The following is a 19,536-nucleotide window of genomic DNA, read 5'->3' on the forward strand; positions in this document are numbered from 1 at the left end:
TGAAATAGATATGCAGTCGATTACCCCCGGCTCCAACTCTTGTTGACTGACTGGCGGTCGAAGGGCACATCAAAAATGCTCTCTTGTTTGCTTTCACTAATCCACAATATAATTAGAAAATCAATGTTTTATTTATGTGCGTTTATTTTCACAGTAATGCCACTGTACATAGACAAAAGAACCAGAGACAATTTTCCTAAGCTGTCCGCTTAAATATTTCAACAGCTTTCTCAGGCTTTTAGCTTTGTTTAGGCCAATTATGGAATGGCCTTTTCTCTGTCTCTCTCTCACTCTCTTTTTTGCCTTGCACCTGGCCACATCCGTCGCACAGGTGTAAAATTGGCCTGCGGCTTTTATTGTCATGGCTTTTTATCGCAGGATCATTTTGAATGTCTGCCGTAGATAAAAACATGGCTAATGACAGCCACCAGAACACCAGAAAAGTACAGGATGAAACAGAACAGAACAGAGGCGAACAGATAGAAGCAGCAATTAAAAGAGAACGAGGCATAACATTTTAACAGCCGAGTTGTCGTCGCCGTCCTCGTCGCCCCTCCAGGCAGTCCTTGAGATTTTGTTTAATGGCCAATAAGCAAGTTTAGATTAAACTTCTGGCAATTAAGAGAAGTGGAGGGGAATAAAAGATGCAGTTAATCACATGAGATGGGGAATAGTAGCAGTGAAATCTGGGAACCTGTATCCTCTTGTAAGCTATCTGACATTTCTTAAGACTTGAAAATCCCCTGTAACACTTGGCCCCAGTTGTATCTTTATTTATTCATCTCTGCTAAATCTCCAATCTAATTTCTCTCTCCTCCCGTAAACTCTACTAACTCTTTCTTTCCCTTTATATCTCTCTCTGCTCCACAGACTATTTCGCTGCAGCAACGAAACTTTAAGCAAAAGATTGTGGCCCTGCTGAAGCGCTTCAAGGTCAGCGAGGAGTTGGAGGGCGAGTCCGGACACCGGAGCACGGCTGCGCTGCGTGGGGAGCGTGATTTGGATGCACTCTTCCAGGAGCTGGAGTCGCTGTCGTGCTGCGAGGGCGATGACTCCGGCCCGGACATGGACAGCATCTCGATCGGCTCTACGCCAAAGCCCTCGTTGCGTCCGTTCTTTACCAACTCGCGGATTATGCTGCACGATGCCGGCAACGGTTGCCCGATGCTCTTGGCAGGCGGCGGAGGCGCCAGTCTCGTTATTGGAACTATGGGTGAGTACTTAGTGTGTGCAATGTGCAACGTGTGTGTGTGAGTGTGGAATAGATGGATGGATGGAAGATGAGTGTTGTTAATTAAGCGACTTTTGCTCTGTCTATAACTTTGATTCATTTCATGTTTTGGCTCTTCCGTAATGCGTTGAGTATGAGTTTGCGTTCTATTACGTTGCGTTGTTGCGTTACATTACATTGCATATCACACAACAAAAATCAAACACACAGCCGAAACCGTTATAGCGTTTGGGGGTGTTGGGTATTGTTCCGTTTCCCCTGCGAGAGAGACTCGTCTATTTTTGTTTACACTCTTCTCTCTGTCTGTCTGTCTGTTGCGCTGCTGCTGCCATTGTCGGCAGAGTTTGGGTCAAGGCTGCAGAGGAAGTAAGAAAACAAGAAACGGAAGGCCAGTTGCGGACTTTGGAAATTTTGACACCCTAGCGGAAATAATTGTTGCCAAAGTCAATGATATGATTGACTGATGATATGTACTTGATTTGAGTCTGATATTTTCCAATATGCCATAATGGATTACATACAAAGAAGAGTAAATGGACTGCCGCTTTTGGGGGTGTTTCCTCAGCATTGTCAACTGTTTGCAGGCGGAATCATACCCACTTTTCTCTCTCTCTCTTTGCAAGGGTATGCAAATTTTGCGAAAAACAATGTCACACTCACGCACACGCATACGCGCAGCGCATCCACACGCGCATACACGTAAACACACGGCCGCACACAGCGAAGCAGCAACAGGACAAATTGTTTTGCTTGGAAAGAGTGGGAGTAGGCTGTGGGGCGGACCTGCGGGAGCTACAGAGACAGCTAGCGAAATATTCTCTTGACCATTGTCCAAGGGACGAGCGTAGCTACAGGCTTGGCCTTCGACACTCTCACACTTTCCAATCAAAAACAAGTTCTGCGAAAAAAAAACACACGAAATTTAAGTCGAGCCTCTCTGCTTTCTGTACCATAAATATTATTTCTTTAATGTTTAGTTTGTGCGTAGCGTAACGTTATGTTGGAAACATTTTGATATACTTTGGATATTACATATAACATAAAAGATACATTAAATACAACAGAAGATACAATACAACAACATTTTGCATGGCTTGAACAAACAAACAAAAATCTCTCTTGCAGGCAACTCTGAGCGCCGATCATCGGATAAAAGCGACCAATTGACAAATTCATCTTACAATCTTGAAAATAACAAACAAAACCAAAAATGCATTCATTTAACAAACAATAATAATTCGGCAACAACACCAGGTCTGTGTATATTACAGCAAAATCTCTCTTTTATCACTCTTTATTCTCCTTCAAAACAAAAAAACAAAACTACCACATATAAAATCAAAATTGTAGAGAAAGAAAACACCAAAAATTGCAATGAAATTCGAGTATGCTTCCCCACAACGCAGTTTTCGTTGTCCAGTCCAAAAGCTCACCTGCAACACCACTCACCCCGATCCATCCAGACTGTACATACATAAGTTAACGGTTATCCTCCAGAGCAGAGCAGAGCTTTTCCCATGCTCCTCCTTCTACTACTTAATCCTATGCTATGCCGCACACTCACGCACCACCCACGCATAGACACACAGCAACTCACACACACACCCACAAACACTGCCACGCCACATGTACATATATGTCTGTATGTATGTTTTGTATGCTGTATGTACTTTTAGTCGTTGCACAACACTTTTTTGCATGATTACTGTCACTAGGGAGGTTGGAAATGGAATGGGGAAGAGTGGGAATGGGAAGCTTAATTCCTATGATTAGTGCGTCAACTTCATTGATTGCTTATTTTGTGTTTAGTTGGATATATACCATAAACATATACATATATACAACCTATCTCTCAGGTGCATGCATGTCGTGTGGTTCCTAAAATAAACACCTGAGGAAGGCAACGCACACCACATACAAGTGTACATAAGGGATTGTGCGTGTCTCTCTAGTATTTAGTCTACTCGTATATTGTGACAATTGAAGCGACAGACGCACTTGAATCAGTTTTCCAATTAAAACATGTGTACATAGTACGTCAAGAATGACCCACCTCACACCCCACAAGAATGTACTCAATCACACAGCCTTGTTGGAGCTGTACGTGTCCATCCATTACCCCCATTCTTGGATTTGTTTTTCTCCCTCGATTTTGTTTCCCTGCATTTTCATGTCGTGCGTCTTTTGATTAATTTGGAAAAACATACGAGGGCTCCTTGTAGCGTGTGCCGCTGGCTACAGAAAGTAAGAAATTTTCGACCTAAAAAATATGGCTACTCCGCCTCCATCCACACCTCGCACACCCCGGACACCCCGCACACCCTTCACCATGCCACGGGCATGACGGCAATAAAATAAAGAAAGCTTTAATTATATTTTCGGGCCAGCGTTTTGATTATTATTTATTTACGCGACGACGACGACGTACTGCGGGGGAAACTCTTTCTTCATGGGTTCTATTTTTGGGCGGCGAGCGGCTATTTTTATGTCCGACAACGCCACCATGTCTCACGGGGTTTGTGTGTTGTGTTGATCTTCATGTCATGTGTGTACTTTGGGTCTCTTCTGCACTGCATGTCTACCAATCAGTCCACCTATTCAGCGCACTCCCCACCCACCAGCCACCAGTGCCCAGCCTTCTCCGTTTCTCTATCTCTCTCTCTCTGTTTTCCCTCTGTTTATTTGAGATTAAAGATACACTCGAGTGACCCTTGCTACCCTTATCTTATCACACAGATCGCGGTGGGAATGATAGCTCCGGGAATGAGGGAAATGCCGGATATACCGATGGCCAGAACTCGGATCCACAGAACAGTCCACCGCGAGACAAGGACTACATGCGGATGCAGCAACAGCTGACGCCCGTGAGCTCGGTGGCCACCAGCATGGGCAGTGCCGCCGGAATGGTGACGCCCGTCCAGACCGAGAAGCGTTCGCGGCTGTTTCGCACATCCAGCAACACGCCAGGAACAGCGGGAGCTGTAGGAAGCAGCGGTGGCCCTCCCAGCAGTGCGCAGAGTGGCGGCAAGCGGAAGCACACTTTGAGTTTGAGTGCGGAGCCCAGGTCCGTGCTGGAGACATGCCTGTCGCCCACCAATGTGGAGCCGCGGAAGCTGCTGCTCGACCAGTTGAGCCGCGTATTCGCAGGCGAGGACAATGCCATACCCGAGGTGGTGACCATCATCAGTCCCCCCGAGGCCCTAGGGGGTAGCAGTCTGTTGGCCAAGTTGGTGACGCTCTTTGCCAACTCGTTCAAGCCGGCCTTTGTGCCGCAGAACACCGCCGAGGTGAAGGCCGTCTTGCAGGCGCTCATGGCCAAAATCCAGAAGTAGTAAGTAAAAAGTGAAGAAGCCACAAAAGCAGAGGAGGATAATCATAATCTCTTTTCTTTTGCAGTTGCAACTCGAACGCCAAGCCGCCGCACACGGTCAAGGTGCTGCTCATTGGCGGAGACTGGCTGCAGGGCGCCACACTGCGGCATTATGTGGAGCTGATGGGCGTACGTCCGCCCGACTGGCTCAACCATTTGCGCTTCTATCTGGTGCCCATTGGCGGCAGCTGCGGCAGCGTGGCCCGCCACCTCAGCCAGATGGATCAGGCATACGCAGCGATGTTCGGCTCCGAGAACTGGATGCAGTTGTGCGAGAGGGCGGCGGCCACAGCTGCGGCTGTGAGTGCGGTGACCACCGTGAATGCCACCGCTCTGACAGCCAATCTGGCGGATGCGGCCGGTGTGGCCAAGTCGGACATTGCCGAGCTGGTGCAGCGCATTCAAAGATATTTGCATGCGGCCGGACCGTGCACCCAGATACCCATTGCTGAGGCCATGGTCAACTACAAGGACGAGGACTCTTGCCAGATCTTTGTGCCGTTCGTTAGTGTAAGCTCAAAGCATGGAAACCTTTGTTCCCAATCCGAGGTTTATGTATAATTTCGTTTCATGTTGCAGGACGTACGCATTGGATATTTGGATGCTCAGGCCTCGCTGGATCTCGAAGAGAATGCCGCTGGCTCGAATGCGGCGCTCTCAGCGCTGAACTCTTCATCCGCCAGCAGTTCGGCCATACCCATTGGCAGCCAGAGCTCGCCCAATGTACACGGCGCCGTGTCGGGATCGCCGCCGCAGCAGCAGAACATGGGACGCATCTCACCGCCACTGCAAACGCCACCGTCTTCGGCCTCGTCGCATCGGGATCGCAACACCAGCGATTCGCTGAGCACACCCTCATCGTTGCAGCAGCAGTCATTCAGCGGTGCTTTAGCCGCCGTGGAGGCAGTGGAACTGCAGGTGGACTATTGGCCGCTGGTGCGGCCGGGCGAGACGCACACGAAGGAATCGAAGGGCAGCACATCGAAGGGCAGCGATGCCGGCGGTGGCAAGAATAGCATTAAGAGTACGTTTAGGAATCTGCAGGTGTGGCGTCTGCCACAGCATGCACAGCAATTGGGTGATATGTTCCATGGACTGACTGTTAGTTTCGCCACCAAGGAGAAGAAGCAGAAGCAAAGTGAGCAAATCCTAGCATTGATTTTGTTTCCCATTCATTTTACCTATTCCCATTCCCCTCTCAGTTATGCGTTTGGGCAAGAAGAAGGACAAGGAACGTGATCTCGAGAAGGAACAGTGCGTCGAGGGCGTGGCACGCCTGATTTGCTCGCCCAAGCAATCGCATCCAGTGCCACTGCGTGGTAAGTGGATCCCTCCGGATGTCAGAGTATAATAATTTCATTTGAATTCCGTTCTGTATTCCGTAGTTTACATCGATGGCACCGAGTGGACTGGCGTCAAGTTCTTCCAGGTCTCGTCACAGTGGCAGACGCACGTCAAGAACTTCCCCATAGCACTCATCGGGTGCACGCCCATGTCCTGTGCTGAATTATCCTAGTCATTTTAATCCTCATGCGCGCTCACATGGGATCACACACCCCGTGAACCACAGAGACACTAAAACACACAGACACACACTGATCCCCGAACCCCACATCCCTCGTGCATGGCTAGCACTTGCGCGGCAATAATTATTATCTATTATATGTACACTGAAGAAGAATGATAATTTATTTTATAATTAGAATTTGTAAATTTTTAGTTAATAAAACCATTTAGAATGTAAAATCTTCTTTAAGTTCATTTCCGCGTACAAATTGTGAATTCAAGCGATCCCAAACCAACCTCCCCCCACAGCCACACATCACACAACACAGAAGCAGACAGACAGATGGACATCCCCCCCAGACACTCAATTTATTAACTAAATGACAAGCTTCAAATGGCTTAATTATAGAGAAAAGAACAACGCGTATCAAAATATCCTGTACAAGAACTAAAAGAAAAAACAAAACAACAAAACTAAAGAAAAAACTCTTCAAAACTTAACTTTGTAGTTGGCGTTTCAAGAACTTCTATGAACCCTCGTGTTGCTCTTGCCCGTTTGGCATGTTATAGCAGATAGCCTACTCGACCCCGACCCCCAGTCAATCGCAAACATAAACCGCAGGTTGGGTAACCGTAACCCCTTTGGGAGATCTCACAATCTTTGAACCCGAAGGCGGCTCTAAGAAAAAAAAAGTATCTACATGTTATGCAGCCTACCAACTACTTGACATATTTAACCAAGCCCGTCGTCTATATACTACCTAAATCAGAAATATCTGTGTGTGAAATTATATACAATAATAACATATATACGAGTATACCTATAGTATACCTATCTAATCAAGCATATACAAAACCATGTGTGTACTACTCTTATTGTTGTGATTTTTTGAAATTTCAAATTGTATTAGCGCAAGTGAAACAAAACACTAAATTTATGATGTGTATGTGCGAAGAGTATACAGCGGAGATACATCAGGCGCGATAGGAGACAGTGAATGTTGGATATCATATATGTATATTATAGTATATTCTATGTACTCCCCTCTCCAACATCCCCATCCCCAGTAATCGCATTCGCATACCCTTCCCCTTGTGTAGTAGTTGCAAAGAAACAATTCGTCTACGTGTTTTTCCCCCCAAAGCCCCAGAACCTGTTTGAACTGAATGCTAGGAATCGCTTGCGATTGCGTTGAACAGAGTGCAGAATGCGTTTGCGAAGTGAAAATATTGTAAGGCGTGTAATTTATAAATGTACTATTAAATATATGTATGTATTAAAGTTAAATACAACACGAACTCGAGTCTTTATTTAAAGGGATGGTAATCGGTCAAACATTATCATCGCACATGTAGACTCTGCTGTGGCAGACCGTTGATTAGGATGGCGCGCTTCTTGAGACCCAGTGCGCCGCCCAGGCCGCCTGGTGGCTGTAGGAACTCGAGGTCCGGATAACCCTTGGGCTACAAATAACAGAGAAAATCACAGAGAAATTTATAAAAGTATTGGATTCCCCCTTTATGGAGTTACATACTTGGGCAAACTCCCGCAGATTGGCGTTGCTTTCGCTCAGGTCGTCCAGTGACCAGACAGCCAAATTACGAGTCTTTCCATGACGTGCCAATACATAAAACTGTAAAATAAAAACAGATTATGAGTTATTGGATACCAGAGAGGGTTCCATCCACTCACCTTGTCGTGTGCATCCACTAGGTAGCCCACAATGAGTGCCCAATGGGCGCGGTGTCCAGTCTTTAAGCAAGGCGCATGATTGACATCAGCATCGTAACTTTCAATCAAAAATGTATACAAGATTTAAGGATAAAACCAACAAAATATGTATTTAAGAAGAAACCTCATTGAACGCACAATCTCAAGTGATTTTTATTATTAAATACAATTCGTATAAAATTCAGGGGATCTAAATTAACATAATAGAACGCGCTAGCCAACCCTCATGGGTGGCGATACCAGTATAACGCCATCTCCTCGCACAAACAGCATGGGAATGGTGCGTTTTGTAGTCTTGTAAACCTCCTCGTACGTTTCTTCATCGATCTCCACAGTGGTGACGGTCTCCTCTGCATCGCCCAGCACCATGTTCAGATGCTGATCAAAAGCCTAACCAACAGAAGATAAAATTGAGCTTATGGTTATGGTTGTTAGAGTGTGGAAACTTACATGTAGACGCCCTCGCAGCTCCCGCTCATTGCGCATCTTCACGTACACCTTTTCGTCCAAGCTCAGGCGAATCAGATCTAGCGGCTCCTTCACCGGCAAAATTACCTGACTGAGCTGAAAGTACGCGAATTAGAGATAATACATTTTAATTTGTTCCCGCTACATACCTGCTCCTCTTCGGTTGCCATTTTAATAAACAAATAACACTTCTTTGTTAATAAATCAAGGTACAGGAGAATATTTAGCAAAAATTGCTGTTTGCTGTTTACGATATTTTAGCACTAAAAAACACCACAAAGCATGTGCGCAGGCTGGCAGCACTGGGGCTGTTAGCGCAACAGCGCTGTTAACGCTGTTGCGCTGTTAACTTCGCGAAATAAACCGAACCGACTTAAAACTAAGAGTTTCTGTTATAAAAAAGGATACGGCACTAGCAAGCAGCCACCAGCTTGAAGAAGCTCTTTGACCTTGCTGCAGCAGAGGCGACCCTCGTGCAATTGACAGGCACCAGGTCCGTGTCCGTCGAGATGTTTGCGCGTCAGTTCGCATAAATATTGAGCACTGAACATTTCACCATTGAATGTGTACTCCTGTTCAACGGCATCTTCCAGGATCTCTGCTGCGCTTGGGCTTCCATTGAGCAGCATACTCAAGGCAGTCAAGCCACATGTGGGTCCTACCTGAAAGGCATGAAGGATATGCAATTGTACATGCAAATGTAGTCCTCCATGGTCGCCATTTGACTTACTTGTAGTATACTGGGCACGGAATAGTATTGGCACTGCTTTGGTGGGGTATATTGGCAGACACGGTTGAGGTAGCATCCTTTCTGCAGCTCTGGATATTCCCAGGCCCAGCCACATTCGTCCCCTGATATATTAATCACAGCCGGGGGATCCTTGGTGGCCGCCACAGGTGCAGCAGGGTTAATACCTGATGGTAGTGGGGGCGGTGGCGGCGGGGCAGAGGTATGAGGCATTGAAACGAAACAAATAAAATGCTACTACTGGTCAAAAGCGTAACAGCATTTTGACAGTTCTATGTTATCACAACAGCTGTTTTTATAAATGGTGATGGCAAAAATAAATAATTTCATCAATATTCGATATATCAATATCGGTTACTTATCCGATCTTATCCAAATTAAAATTAACTATCTTTATTGTTCTGCTGTTGTTTATTTAAATATCCTAATATCAAAGTTGATTGCCTACAAAATCTTACTCCTCTAGCTCTTATAGTATCTGAGAAGTAGACTTCCTTCTGGCTGTTGTACCCCTAAACTCTTTGATTTCCAAGTATAAAGAGTGAAACAATTACATTTTAGCTTATTGGTGTACTTGTTTATTAATGATTTTTCATTTTTAATTGTGTAAAGTAAACCGAAAAAGAAACGCATAAAAACTGATTAATTAGTGGAATAAAGTACATACCAAATACACGCCATTTAGCATTACGAATATGTATTATGAAAAAACAAGGAGCAATTTACATAGAAACTATATATTGTACGAGTAGGATATATACCAGTAACAAAATTAACTAATCGAAAATAACGCTCGATTCGTATGCAAGTGTGGGTGATAGTTTTTGGTGGAACTGAGCAGATTCGTATCGTTGCCAAATCGATGAGAAAATGCAGGAAAAGGGCAATAACTTTATGGGTTAATTTACATACAAAAAAAAGGGTTTCGTTTTATTAAATTTACAATCACAAGATTTTGTTGTTTGCTTCGAAGATACTTTTGTTATTGTATTCTCAATGGTGCGGTGCCGCCTGCCTGCCGTTTTGCAAAGCCCAGCAGCTGCTGCGTGCATTAAAATTTGACTAATTAAATGGCAAAAATAGTACTAGGAGAGGCGGACACATGCATATGAATATGTTGTTATGTTATGTAGTTATGAGTACACAGAGCATACTTATTTATTGAACGTTTACTTAGAGTGTAGGTAGTAGAGACGGGCTGTTTTAGGTAGTTGGAAGTGCGGGTGGGGGGAGGGGCCATTGCCAGGGGCCCTTAAAACAAGTCTGCTGATGCTGATCTGTACTTCTGAACTTGTTGTCGTCCTAACAAATAATTAATTACTATGCTGTTTTGCTGAAATTGTTTTACTTAATCATAGAACACTTTCTGTCGTCTCGTTCTCCTCTTGTGTGTGTGTTTGTTTTGCTTTTCATGTTCATAAATTTGTTGCAAATATTATTTTATAATATAGATTGTGTAATTATCCACGTTGCGTTGTTGTTGTTGCTGTTAATACATTAGCACTGACAGTTGTCTGGGTTTCCTGGGCGATTATTTTGAGAATTCAAGATGATCTGATCGGGAAAATCGTTGATAACCTCAGCCTGAAATTATACAATTGGTTAACAGTTGACAATTAACAGCATGCAGTGTGTGCACCCACCTCTGCCTCCTGCTCCAGCGCATTCTTGGCAATGGTCTGAAACGCCATCTCCACATTGATGCCCTCCTTGGCTGACGTTTCATAGTAGGGTATATCGTTTTTGGACTGACACCATTGCTGTGCCCGACGCGTGGACACTTGGCGGTTATCCAAGTCCACCTTGTTGCCCAGCACAACGAAGGGGAAATGCTCGGGATCGCGTGGACTGGCCTGTATTAAGAATTCGTCACGCCAGGAGTCGAGATTCTTGAATGAGTTGGGCGCCGTCACATCGTAGACGAGCACACAGCAGTCAGCGCCGCGATAAAAGGCCACGCCGAGCGATTGGAAGCGTTCCTGGCCAGCAGTATCCCAAATCTGCAAATATGAATCGCATGAATTTCATTCCAAATGGAGAATGCTTCTCTCTATCAGCTTGCTTACCTGCATTGTGACCACACGGTCGTTGACAACCACCTCTTTCGTACAGAAGTCGGCGCCGATCGTTGCTTTGTATTGGTTGGAGAAGCGTTTGTTCACATACTGATTCATGAGCGAGGTCTTGCCCACACTGCTGTCGCCCAGTATGATGACTTTCAGCAACGATTTCTTACGAGTGGCCATTTCGGTGTATTCTCTGTTGGCGGTTCGCTTCCACTGGCTCTCTTAAGCTTTGGCAATCGCTGCAAAATAAACAAGTCCAGAATATCGATTGGACGTTAAAAATAAACAATGGATTTCTTATAATTCGATTACGAGCGGGCGGAAGGAGTGTTTTAGCTCTCAGCCCAGCAACAGCTGGGTTGGCGTCCCATCAATGGACCTGTTCAGCAACGCAGACAACATGACAAACCACTGATAGGAACAATGGAGCGTTGGGAGCGTGTTGATAAACCAAAGGCCAATGGATGACTCACATCACTTGCTGGTCATGCAACATGAGCGATCGTTCGGATGTGATACTGCGCGTTTTAGGACAAGGGGGATAAGCGGGCACCCGCATCGGAGCGTACAAATTTGATCTGGTTTATTAGCTGGTAATAGTGCACATCGGAGAAAGTGTGACGCCAGCGCAAACAAAGAGCAGCCATGACGCGACCACTGCGTATTCACAGCAGCCGTGGGTAATAGAAGGAACTTTATTCCCGAGAAGGGAAAACGCCCATTCCGAGTAAGTCAGGAGGGGGAGTAACTATTAAGCAATCGAAAAATAATACAAATGGATTCATTTCGGTCAGTGTCAGTGGAGATACCAAATACCACCCCATACCGCCCGATGGACCCCACGAATTACTTGTTTTTGTCTACCACTACAATAGCAATTGCAACTGCCGTTGTGTGCCTATGTGTGTGCCTTTGTGTGTACATTCGTGTGTATGTTTGATTGGGGGGCTCCAATGGCATTTTCCATGCATTTTTTGCCTGCTGCGTAACACCATTTTACACATGTTTTCGCCTTGCGTTTAATGTTTTTCGCACTTTAACTTACATTGAACACAGTTACGTTACGTTGCACAGTCCGGGAGTAATGTTTTTTGCTGTGGTTTGGCTTGAATTTTGTAAAATATTTAATTAATTACGCAGCGCAGTGAATTTTGTTGTTGTCGTTGGTATGCAGTGTGACCGTGGATTTATCGATAAAATATACCGAATTTTGTGTTAAACCTATGTATAATACCAAAAAGTGTACCCAAGTGCTTGTACCAGAGTATAATTAGTTTTGTTCAACACTGGCACCTCTATCGAAAAGCCATCATTGCTAGATATTTTTGTTATCGATAAGCGGTAATTGTCCAACCAAGGTGTTGAGTTTGAGTTTAATTTCTATAGATATATGGATAGATTTAATATCAATAATGCTTAAAAGTAGCTTGGAAAAAATAATTTTACCAATAATAAATGGAATTAGAGTGTCCCAAGGCCCTTGCTGTACTAACGGTTGACAAGCAACAAGTAGTCAAATACGTAACAGCCTTACGTGTTATGCCGATTTATTTATAATTTTCCTTCTCAGCTTGGACTTTAATTTGTATTGAAAGGAAGTCATAAAAACTTGCCAATCTTATGAAGACTTGATTCATCAATCCGATAAAATTATAGTTTTAGCGCTGAGGATCCAAATAACTTGGTAATATTAAATGGAATTTCAAATTGTATCAATTTTCTTATTAGATTCGGTATATAAACGTATATGTAAAAAATTAGAAGTTATATTTCGGTATTCTTAGGGTCACGCGGTATATTTTATCGATAAATCCGCGGTCTCACTGTGTCCAACAAACCCACTGAATTTTATTAAAATTATAACTGAAAAACTTAAAAAAGAAACGGCCAAGTCGTGCCAACCACGGTCTTTCCTCTTGCGACAATACTGGGCAAAACAATAAAGATGGCAACGCTACCGCCCCGTAAGAGTCAGACGCCAACACGGATATGCATCTCCAAGCAGCATTTGACGCCGCTTCAAACATTGCTCCAAATGGGCTTTCCACGGCACAGAGCGTAGGTTTAGCTATAGCTATCCAGTAGTGACAGCAAACACCCCGGTCTTCCAACGGAGGCTGTGCAGCTGTGACTGGGATGAGAGCCGCAAACAACAACGGCAAGCGGAGGGTCGTGTATTGATTTTTTTATTTACACCCACAGGGAGAAAGCTTTGGCGTCGACCGGGAACCGAGGTGTGCAAATCGCCTCGGACTGGCTGTTGGCTCATGTGAACGACGCCTCTTTGGATGAGTGCGCCCCACGCGAATACATCATATATGCATGTCCCACGGGACCATTCCTGCAGCAGTTGGAGGAGTTCTGGTCAAAATCACGTCAAATGTGCGGCTGGAACGGTGCCCACAACTACGTGCCCCACATCACACTTGTGTCTTTCTTTAAGGTGACAGCTTATGGGAATTTGTACTCTCATCAGATATAATTAATCCGTTGTTCCTCCACCAACAGGCTCCGGACGAATGCTCGCTGCAGCTTTCCAAGGCTCTGAAGCAAGTGGTCGACATGACGGGTGCACTGTTGGATCGCCCACTCAAGCTGGAGCCGTATATGAGCCAGAACTTTATGGGCTTCTTCGTGGCCGAAGAGGATGCCAACTATCTAAAGCGTTTGGCTCTGCAATACGTCAAGGAGGTGTCCAACTCAAGTATGCCCATGTGGTTATGTTGGTTGCAGTTGCACTCTCTTTGGGTTGTTTTTGTTTTGGCTATCCTTTTGCGTTCCTTTGGTTCGGTTCCGTTGACTCTCCTCCTTCCAAGTTTCGGAGTGGCTTAAGGTTATGTTCTTCTCTTTTCCTGCCTACCCACTAATCGTTGGCAATGGATGGCACAGTCATTAGCGATACGTATGAGCAGCTGGACGCCATTGTGGCCTGCTTCCCCTGGTGCGGAGCGGTCTCCTCGGGCACCCGCTGCATACCACGCAGCAGTCGATGTAAGCTCTAATAGTATTAGTATCTAAAATGCTTTCCCTATCACCATGGAAAGACCCACACACACTCCCTCACACACACATACACATAGCTCCATATCGGTCGATGCATGGCTCTCACACACTCACCCGTAGACCGTAGAGATAGCTTACTAATCTATATAGACTCTGATGACGGGCGGTGTTCGATGCAAACCTCGTCATGACTTGTCAAATGGGCATTTATGTATATATAAGCAGCACTGCATTAGTTGATATTTAGTTATTGATTGTCTTTCGTAGCGTTCGGTCACGACACTAATTGCCTCTGATTCCCCGTAGCCATCTCACTCGAGCCCCACGTAAAGAGCCTGCACCTGACGCTCGCCTACCAGTTCCCGCAGGCACAATTCAATGCACTGAAAGCACTCGTGGAAACACTAGACGCCGGCTGTGCCTCCAATTGGGAACTGCGCCTGTACTCCCGCGATCCACGGCTCGCCACCAAACAAGTTAGCGCGCACCTACAGCCGCCCGCCCAGTAGACTTAAATGCCCAAATTGTTTGATTGCAGGTCCAGAAAGTCGTCTATCCGCACAATCCACACGAGACGGATGAGCTGGAGCTGCGCATTGGCGACTACATCTACTTGAACAGCGACGTTGTCGACAGCTCCAGTGACGGCTGGGCCGAGGGAATCTCCTGGCTCACTGGCAGCACGGGTCACCTGCCCGTCAACTACACCGAACGCACTGCCGAATCAGACGCCTGGACCCTGCATCGCGTTGTCCAGCTGTCCAAGAGTGTGGCCTCCTCGCTGACTTCAGCCGAAGATCTGGACATTGTGGACGGCCGCAGCATATCCACAGAGCCAGAGGAACGTCGGCGGCAGAGTATGTATTCGAGCCACAAAGTGATAAGAGACAGACCCTCCAGTTTATTGACACGCTCTAATCACACTTTCTCAGTTAAAACTTTACTTATGTGTCACTTTTTTATTGTGTTATTCTCGCTAGGCGCTTTACATCCCGAGATAATTGAGGGATCGTCGTTTGAGGAGTCCGAGCAGAGCGTGGAGAAATACTTGCGACAGACGCTGAAACCCTGCCTGGAACTGCCATCGGTGCAATTGCTGAACAGCCACAACTTGAGCCATCAGCACAATCCGCACACACCTACGATTGAGATTACGACCAATATGTCTTCCTGCTCCACATCGATGTCCAAGCAGGTGGTGGACGAGATTCTTGTGGAGCCACCGGCAGCGCAGCCGCCACGTCCCGACGACACGCTCAGCGTCCACTCGGATCACTCTATGCATCCGTGCTCGCTGGATGCCTCGCAGACGAAGAACCGCAAGGTGTACATCATGCGTCATGGGGAGCGAGTGGACTTTACGTTCGGCACCTGGATACCCTACTGCTTCGATGAGTTTGGCAATTACATGAGGAAGGACCTCAATATGCCCAAGACCCTGCCACGTCGCAAGAACAGCCCCGAGGGCTGGCAGAACGATTCGCCGCTGACCAATGTGGGTGTCTTCCAGGCCAACCTCATAGGCCAGGCTCTGCTTGAGGCTAACGTTCAGGTCGATCATGTCTACTGCTCGCCCTCGTATCGCTGCATTCAGACGTGCACCAGTGCCCTGGAGGGCCTGCAGCAGGGCGGACAGCACAAGATCAAGCTGGAGCCGGGCCTGTTTGAGTGGATGGCCTGGTACCCCAGCGGTATTCCCGACTGGCTGACCAAGAGTGAATTGATTGAGGCCAAGTACAACATCGATTTGGAGTATGAGCCCGTACAGCCCTCGGGGGAGCTGACCGCCAGCCTCAAGGAGTCCACAGAGCAGTTTTATACCCGCAATCACGACGTTCTGCTGCAGCTGCTGGAGCGTACAAGTGTGTACACAAATATTTTTTATATTTTTCTCTTTTAAATTAAATTATTTTCAAATTTTCTTGCAGCTGGCAATATTCTTGTGGTGGCCCATGCAACGACACTGGACACTTGCTCACGCCAGTTGACGGGTGGAGCTCCGCGGAGCACCAACGAGCTGCGACAGGTCATACACAAGATTCCCTACTGCAGTCTGGCCACTGTGGAGCAGGTGGATGGCGTCTGGAAGCTGGTGGAGCCCGAGTGCCTGCCGGTGACGCACTCGAAGAACCCGCGATTCGAGTGGAATGCCTTGGCGACCACCTAGTGCCAGTGCTTGGAGCAGTTTCTATGCAAGCACTGAGACTGATCGAGCCTATCGGGAAAGAGTTTTAGCTCGCTTTTGTCTGCTTTTGTCCGCTCGAACATTGAAGGTGCAAGAAGAATTGTTTTGTGACTGCCATATACATAAAAACAAATAAGGAAAGATACTGAAAGCTATGTAGATATGGAATTCAGTTTTGTTGCGATACAATAATGCATATTAAACATAGGGAATCGAATCAAGAGAGGCGAGACCCAGTACTTTATTGCAATCAATACGCAAACCAATATATATTTACGCAGAGTATGAATACCACTATATCCCAGTACTTCTTCGAGCAGTTGCTCAACGCTTTAGAAACATGCAAAACATATAGTTTAGCTTGCCCTGTTACTAGTTTAGTTAGATCACTCGTTTAGCCTTTGCTGCGTAGCGCCGTGTTTGTTTAGCAACCTAATAAATGCCAAGAGGCAGAGTTCTTACCAACACAAATGTTGAGATTATATCCATACGTAAATCCCCCTATAGCCTATACATATATAGCCTTTATATATCGATCGTATCGATTAGTTTTAGAAGTATCTACAACATAATGGAACAATAAACTATACAATAATACATTTGTAATGCCAAATTTTCCACCCACCCATCCAACTCCACATAAGTAGAACAGAAATCCACGTGAATATTGATCGCAGTGTCTTGCACGACTCTGAAGGGGTCGATTCTTTATTTATTGCGCATAGAATTAGATTAGTAATGTAATTTGTTTTAGTTTTTAAATCTATTAATATAATTGCTGAACGTTTTGTTTTTACTTGAATTACATATCATCTGCGTTTTGTATTCATTCCGGTATTCGGTAATATATATCCCAATATATATATATATATATATTTGTTGTGTGTGTGTCTGTATCTGATCTGATTGGAAAGAGAAAAGCAATAAGAGCAAAGGCCTCAGGCGGGGCGGGAAGGGGTCACAACATTAATGAACGTTAACTTTAAACTTAAACGAACTGCGATTACAAAGATCTTAAAGAATACGAAAATATGCAAAACATTGAATTTTTACTTTAACGTTTAAACATTTCTAATGGATCCGCACCGCTCGTGGGCAGGCGACTGTTAAGTATATAAAGCATTTAATTGTAATATGTAATTAAAAAAGGGCGACGAAGTAGAAGCTACTTGAAATCTTTTGTAACTGTGTGTGTGGGGGGGATAAAAAGTTTCTTTATCGAAATAAAGAGCTAAGAACTCTGGAGAAGCGAGCGGGCGCCCAGCTGCTGTGTGAGCGGAACTCCAATGGCACCCTGGCTCAATTCGAAGGCCAGCAGCAGCAGCAGCACAACAATCACTACGCCCGCCCTCAGCCAGGATCATTGCCTCGCCGCCGGCCTGTTTAATTGTTAGCACTGCACCTTGCCAAACTGTCCGCTGCGACGCTCCAAGTGCTCGCGGTACTCCTTGTAGTGCATCTGGATCTCTTGCGAGCGATAGCGAGTGAGCTTGATGGACTTGCGCATCTCCTGGGTGATGGCTGCGCGATAGCCTCCCTTGCGCAGCAGCGAGTCAATGGTCTGCAGCTGATCCCAGCCCTGTTCGGTGGCCACCTGCGGTAGGTAGGTGGCAGTGCGCTTGCAGCCGCGCTCCGTGAGAAACTCGATGCGAATGCCGTGGACGCCGAGCTGCCAGTCCAAATGGCCCTGGGCTTCCTCGAAGTTCTGCAGAATAGACACGGAGACCGTCAGCCTGGAGAACTCATCTCGCGAGATGGGGGCAAAGCGAGAGTCCTTGAAGGCGCTGGTCAGAGCGTACTCACGCAGGCCGTTGTGCAGCTCCATGGCGCTGAAGGTGCCGATGCAGCCACGCAGTCGCTTGTCGCGCCCGATCTTCCAGGTGACAAACAACGGATAGGCATCGTTGCTGAACATCGGCACCCCCGGCCCATCGATGTTGTTCAGCTCGCAGTCGAGCACCTCGAAGCAGAAGAGGCACATGTCCGGCACAGCGACGCTCTTCATGCCATGGCCGTTCGAGTAACGCTGCTGATGCGGCTGATGGACCATCTGCTGGTGCTGGTACTCGTCCCCATTGCTGCTGGAATGGTGCGGCTGCTGCTGCTGCTGGTAGTTGTTGTAGTGGTTGGAGTTGGACATTTCCTACTTGCTTACTTTTGTTACGTTTAAATCTACTAGTTACGTTAATATATATCGTATATATTTAGGTATACAGCTAATGGCAGTGCACGTTGATGATCTAAGTTCAATTAACATAAGAGAACAGCCGAAACGATCTTCATTCACTTAACAGACAAACCAAAACGCCAGCCAAGCGTGCCTCTCTCGTTCACTTTGTCGCGGGATCGCCCTGAAAGATAAGCCCTATCTCATAAGTTTCAGCTTACACGATTGACACTGCCGCTGCTGCCAATGGCTTACCTTCTTCTGCCGTCTAAATTAGGTCACCTTCCACCCACGTGAATGCAGTTGCAGTTGCCTTTTCCCTTCGCCTTTGCCGTGGCCGTTGCAATTGCCCCCAATCAAGTTCCTTTTAGCTATCTGCTACGTGTCGCTGTGGGCTGCGCGTCCAGATCCAGACATCGGCCTGTCCCCCGCGTGTTCCTTGGCTGCCGTTTTGACTGCTAGCTCATAAGCACAACATCGAATTGCAGTCGCCTCAGATGCGTCAGCGTGTCTGCCGTCTGACTCTGCTTCTGCGAACGACGGACGAGAGGAAAAACAAAATTGGTTTTCAATCAATTTCCCATTCACTTATGCGATCTTCACCTTTCGTTTCACAATAGACTATTGCCGTCTCATTGCCCCGCTAGCTGAGAGTAAAGGCGGGTGTGTGGGGGAGAGAAAGCAAAGCAGCAGTGCTGCAGTTATTCCGATTCTTCTCCGTTACCCCCTCTATCTTTTTAATTGCTCTTTGTTCACATTGCAGCACATTGCCATGGCCGTCACCCCACCCCTCGTTTTGGCGCAGCAAGCTCACACCCACATGCACACACAAGGGCTCTCGATCTGTGGGCTTTGGATTTGCACTACAAGTGCTTTTTAAATACTCTCTTTTACCTTTTTTTAATGTAAACAAATTCTTTTACAATTTTTTACGAGTTCAGTGCGAACTAGAGATGGGGGTCCGAAAACCAGGGCCTCCTCTAACTACATATGACAGTGCTGGAAAACAAATCTTGTTCTTGAATTTCACATCTGTTCGATAGCATAGGGCTGCAAACAA

General features: G+C 46.2%; 6 protein-coding genes across 13 annotated transcripts in view; 2 read left to right on the forward strand and 4 right to left on the reverse strand.

The window, feature by feature from the left end:
* Positions 1–6,566, forward strand: part of LOC117898468 (phosphofurin acidic cluster sorting protein 2) — a 32,505-nt gene extending 25,939 nt beyond the window's left edge. For 2 of the 3 annotated variants that reach the window (XM_034807895.1, XM_034807897.1), the window contains 7 exons: positions 871–1,213; positions 2,357–2,485; positions 3,968–4,562; positions 4,628–5,111; positions 5,181–5,739; positions 5,804–5,920; positions 5,987–6,566. In XM_034807895.1, the coding sequence (XP_034663786.1) occupies positions 871–1,213; positions 2,357–2,485; positions 3,968–4,562; positions 4,628–5,111; positions 5,181–5,739; positions 5,804–5,920; positions 5,987–6,117 (2,358 nt within the window). In that variant the 3' untranslated portion in view covers positions 6,118–6,566. The remainder of the gene's footprint in view (positions 1–870; positions 1,214–2,356; positions 2,486–3,967; positions 4,563–4,627; positions 5,112–5,180; positions 5,740–5,803; positions 5,921–5,986) is intronic. The other variant, XM_034807896.1, reaches the window with a different exon arrangement.
* A 754-nt stretch (positions 6,567–7,320) lies between these two features.
* On the reverse strand, positions 7,321–9,353 carry LOC117898473 (UPF0692 protein CG33108). Its single transcript, XM_034807904.1, has 5 exons — positions 9,038–9,353; positions 8,716–8,969; positions 7,801–7,897; positions 7,643–7,741; positions 7,321–7,571 (listed from the first exon to the last, which is right to left on the reverse strand). Exons 1-5 carry the CDS (start codon positions 9,266–9,268, stop codon positions 7,449–7,451), a joined length of 804 nt encoding a protein of 267 aa, XP_034663795.1. The 5' UTR covers positions 9,269–9,353; the 3' UTR covers positions 7,321–7,448.
* LOC117898474 (U6 snRNA-associated Sm-like protein LSm3) lies at positions 7,968–8,612 on the reverse strand. Its single transcript, XM_034807905.1, has 3 exons — positions 8,457–8,612; positions 8,290–8,403; positions 7,968–8,229 (listed from the first exon to the last, which is right to left on the reverse strand). The coding sequence occupies exons 1-3, from the start codon at positions 8,475–8,477 to the stop codon at positions 8,053–8,055; spliced, it is 312 nt and encodes a 103-aa protein (XP_034663796.1). The 5' UTR covers positions 8,478–8,612; the 3' UTR covers positions 7,968–8,052.
* Positions 9,354–9,656: 303 nt separating the features above from the next.
* On the reverse strand, positions 9,657–12,319 carry LOC117897542 (ras-related protein Rab-7a). Its single transcript, XM_034806468.1, has 4 exons — positions 12,167–12,319; positions 11,122–11,360; positions 10,699–11,055; positions 9,657–10,639 (listed from the first exon to the last, which is right to left on the reverse strand). The coding sequence occupies exons 2-4, from the start codon at positions 11,299–11,301 to the stop codon at positions 10,553–10,555; spliced, it is 624 nt and encodes a 207-aa protein (XP_034662359.1). The 5' UTR covers positions 11,302–11,360; positions 12,167–12,319; the 3' UTR covers positions 9,657–10,552.
* A 633-nt stretch (positions 12,320–12,952) lies between these two features.
* LOC117898422 (protein UBASH3A homolog) lies at positions 12,953–17,111 on the forward strand. 4 transcript variants are annotated; one of them, XM_034807803.1, is made up of 8 exons: positions 12,953–13,179; positions 13,324–13,564; positions 13,630–13,825; positions 14,011–14,112; positions 14,431–14,600; positions 14,663–14,984; positions 15,108–15,986; positions 16,053–17,111. In XM_034807803.1, exons 1-8 carry the CDS (start codon positions 13,067–13,069, stop codon positions 16,289–16,291), a joined length of 2,262 nt encoding a protein of 753 aa, XP_034663694.1. In that variant the 5' UTR covers positions 12,953–13,066; the 3' UTR covers positions 16,292–17,111. The 4 variants fall into 4 exon arrangements, with proteins under 4 accessions (XP_034663694.1, XP_034663695.1, XP_034663696.1 ...); XM_034807804.1 differs by having other exon boundaries at positions 14,663–14,981; positions 15,105–15,986; XM_034807805.1 differs by lacking the exon at positions 14,011–14,112 and having other exon boundaries at positions 12,954–13,179.
* LOC117898424 (uncharacterized protein CG5902) lies at positions 16,981–19,504 on the reverse strand. Of its 3 annotated transcripts, none has more exons than XM_034807813.1 (3): positions 19,371–19,504; positions 18,732–19,006; positions 16,981–18,660 (listed from the first exon to the last, which is right to left on the reverse strand). In XM_034807813.1, the coding sequence occupies exon 3, from the start codon at positions 18,447–18,449 to the stop codon at positions 17,700–17,702; it is 750 nt and encodes a 249-aa protein (XP_034663704.1). In that variant the 5' UTR covers positions 18,450–18,660; positions 18,732–19,006; positions 19,371–19,504; the 3' UTR covers positions 16,981–17,699. The 3 variants fall into 3 exon arrangements, with proteins under 3 accessions (XP_034663704.1, XP_034663703.1, XP_034663705.1); XM_034807812.1 differs by lacking the exon at positions 19,371–19,504 and adding an exon at positions 19,080–19,358; XM_034807814.1 differs by lacking the exon at positions 19,371–19,504 and adding an exon at positions 19,080–19,358 and having other exon boundaries at positions 16,981–18,674.
* Positions 19,505–19,536: the final 32 nt, after the last annotated feature.

The sequence above is a fragment of the Drosophila subobscura genome, chromosome O (genome assembly GCF_008121235.1).
Source record: "Drosophila subobscura isolate 14011-0131.10 chromosome O, UCBerk_Dsub_1.0, whole genome shotgun sequence".
In the NCBI taxonomy this organism is placed as follows: domain Eukaryota; kingdom Metazoa; phylum Arthropoda; class Insecta; order Diptera; family Drosophilidae; genus Drosophila; species Drosophila subobscura.

Excerpts from the sequence above, each read along its gene's own strand:
- LOC117898424 (XM_034807813.1), bottom strand. The coding sequence starts at position 18,449 with ATGTCCAACTCCAACCACTACAACAACTACCAGCAGCAGCAGCAGCCG.
- LOC117898473 (XM_034807904.1), bottom strand. The coding sequence starts at position 9,268 with ATGCCTCATACCTCTGCCCCGCCGCCACCGCCCCCACTACCATCAGGT. Across the intron at positions 7,742-7,800 it reads TAGTGGATGCACACGACAAG|TTTTATGTATTGGCACGTCA; the intron begins GTGAGTGGATGG and ends TTTATTTTACAG. Across the intron at positions 7,572-7,642 it reads ATCTGCGGGAGTTTGCCCAA|CCCAAGGGTTATCCGGACCT; the intron begins GTATGTAACTCC and ends TGTTATTTGTAG.
- LOC117898422 (XM_034807803.1), top strand. The coding sequence starts at position 13,067 with ATGGCAACGCTACCGCCCCGTAAGAGTCAGACGCCAACACGGATATGC. Across the intron at positions 13,826-14,010 it reads CAAGGAGGTGTCCAACTCAA|TCATTAGCGATACGTATGAG; the intron begins GTATGCCCATGT and ends TGGATGGCACAG. Across the intron at positions 15,987-16,052 it reads GCAGCTGCTGGAGCGTACAA|CTGGCAATATTCTTGTGGTG; the intron begins GTGTGTACACAA and ends ATTTTCTTGCAG.
- LOC117897542 (XM_034806468.1), bottom strand. The coding sequence starts at position 11,301 with ATGGCCACTCGTAAGAAATCGTTGCTGAAAGTCATCATACTGGGCGAC. Across the intron at positions 11,056-11,121 it reads ACCGTGTGGTCACAATGCAG|ATTTGGGATACTGCTGGCCA; the intron begins GTAAGCAAGCTG and ends TCATATTTGCAG. Across the intron at positions 10,640-10,698 it reads CGCTGGAGCAGGAGGCAGAG|GCTGAGGTTATCAACGATTT; the intron begins GTGGGTGCACAC and ends GTATAATTTCAG.
- LOC117898474 (XM_034807905.1), bottom strand. The coding sequence starts at position 8,477 with ATGGCAACCGAAGAGGAGCAG. Across the intron at positions 8,404-8,456 it reads TGGCAACCGAAGAGGAGCAG|CTCAGTCAGGTAATTTTGCC; the intron begins GTATGTAGCGGG and ends GCGTACTTTCAG. Across the intron at positions 8,230-8,289 it reads AGCTGCGAGGGCGTCTACAT|GCTTTTGATCAGCATCTGAA; the intron begins GTAAGTTTCCAC and ends TCTGTTGGTTAG.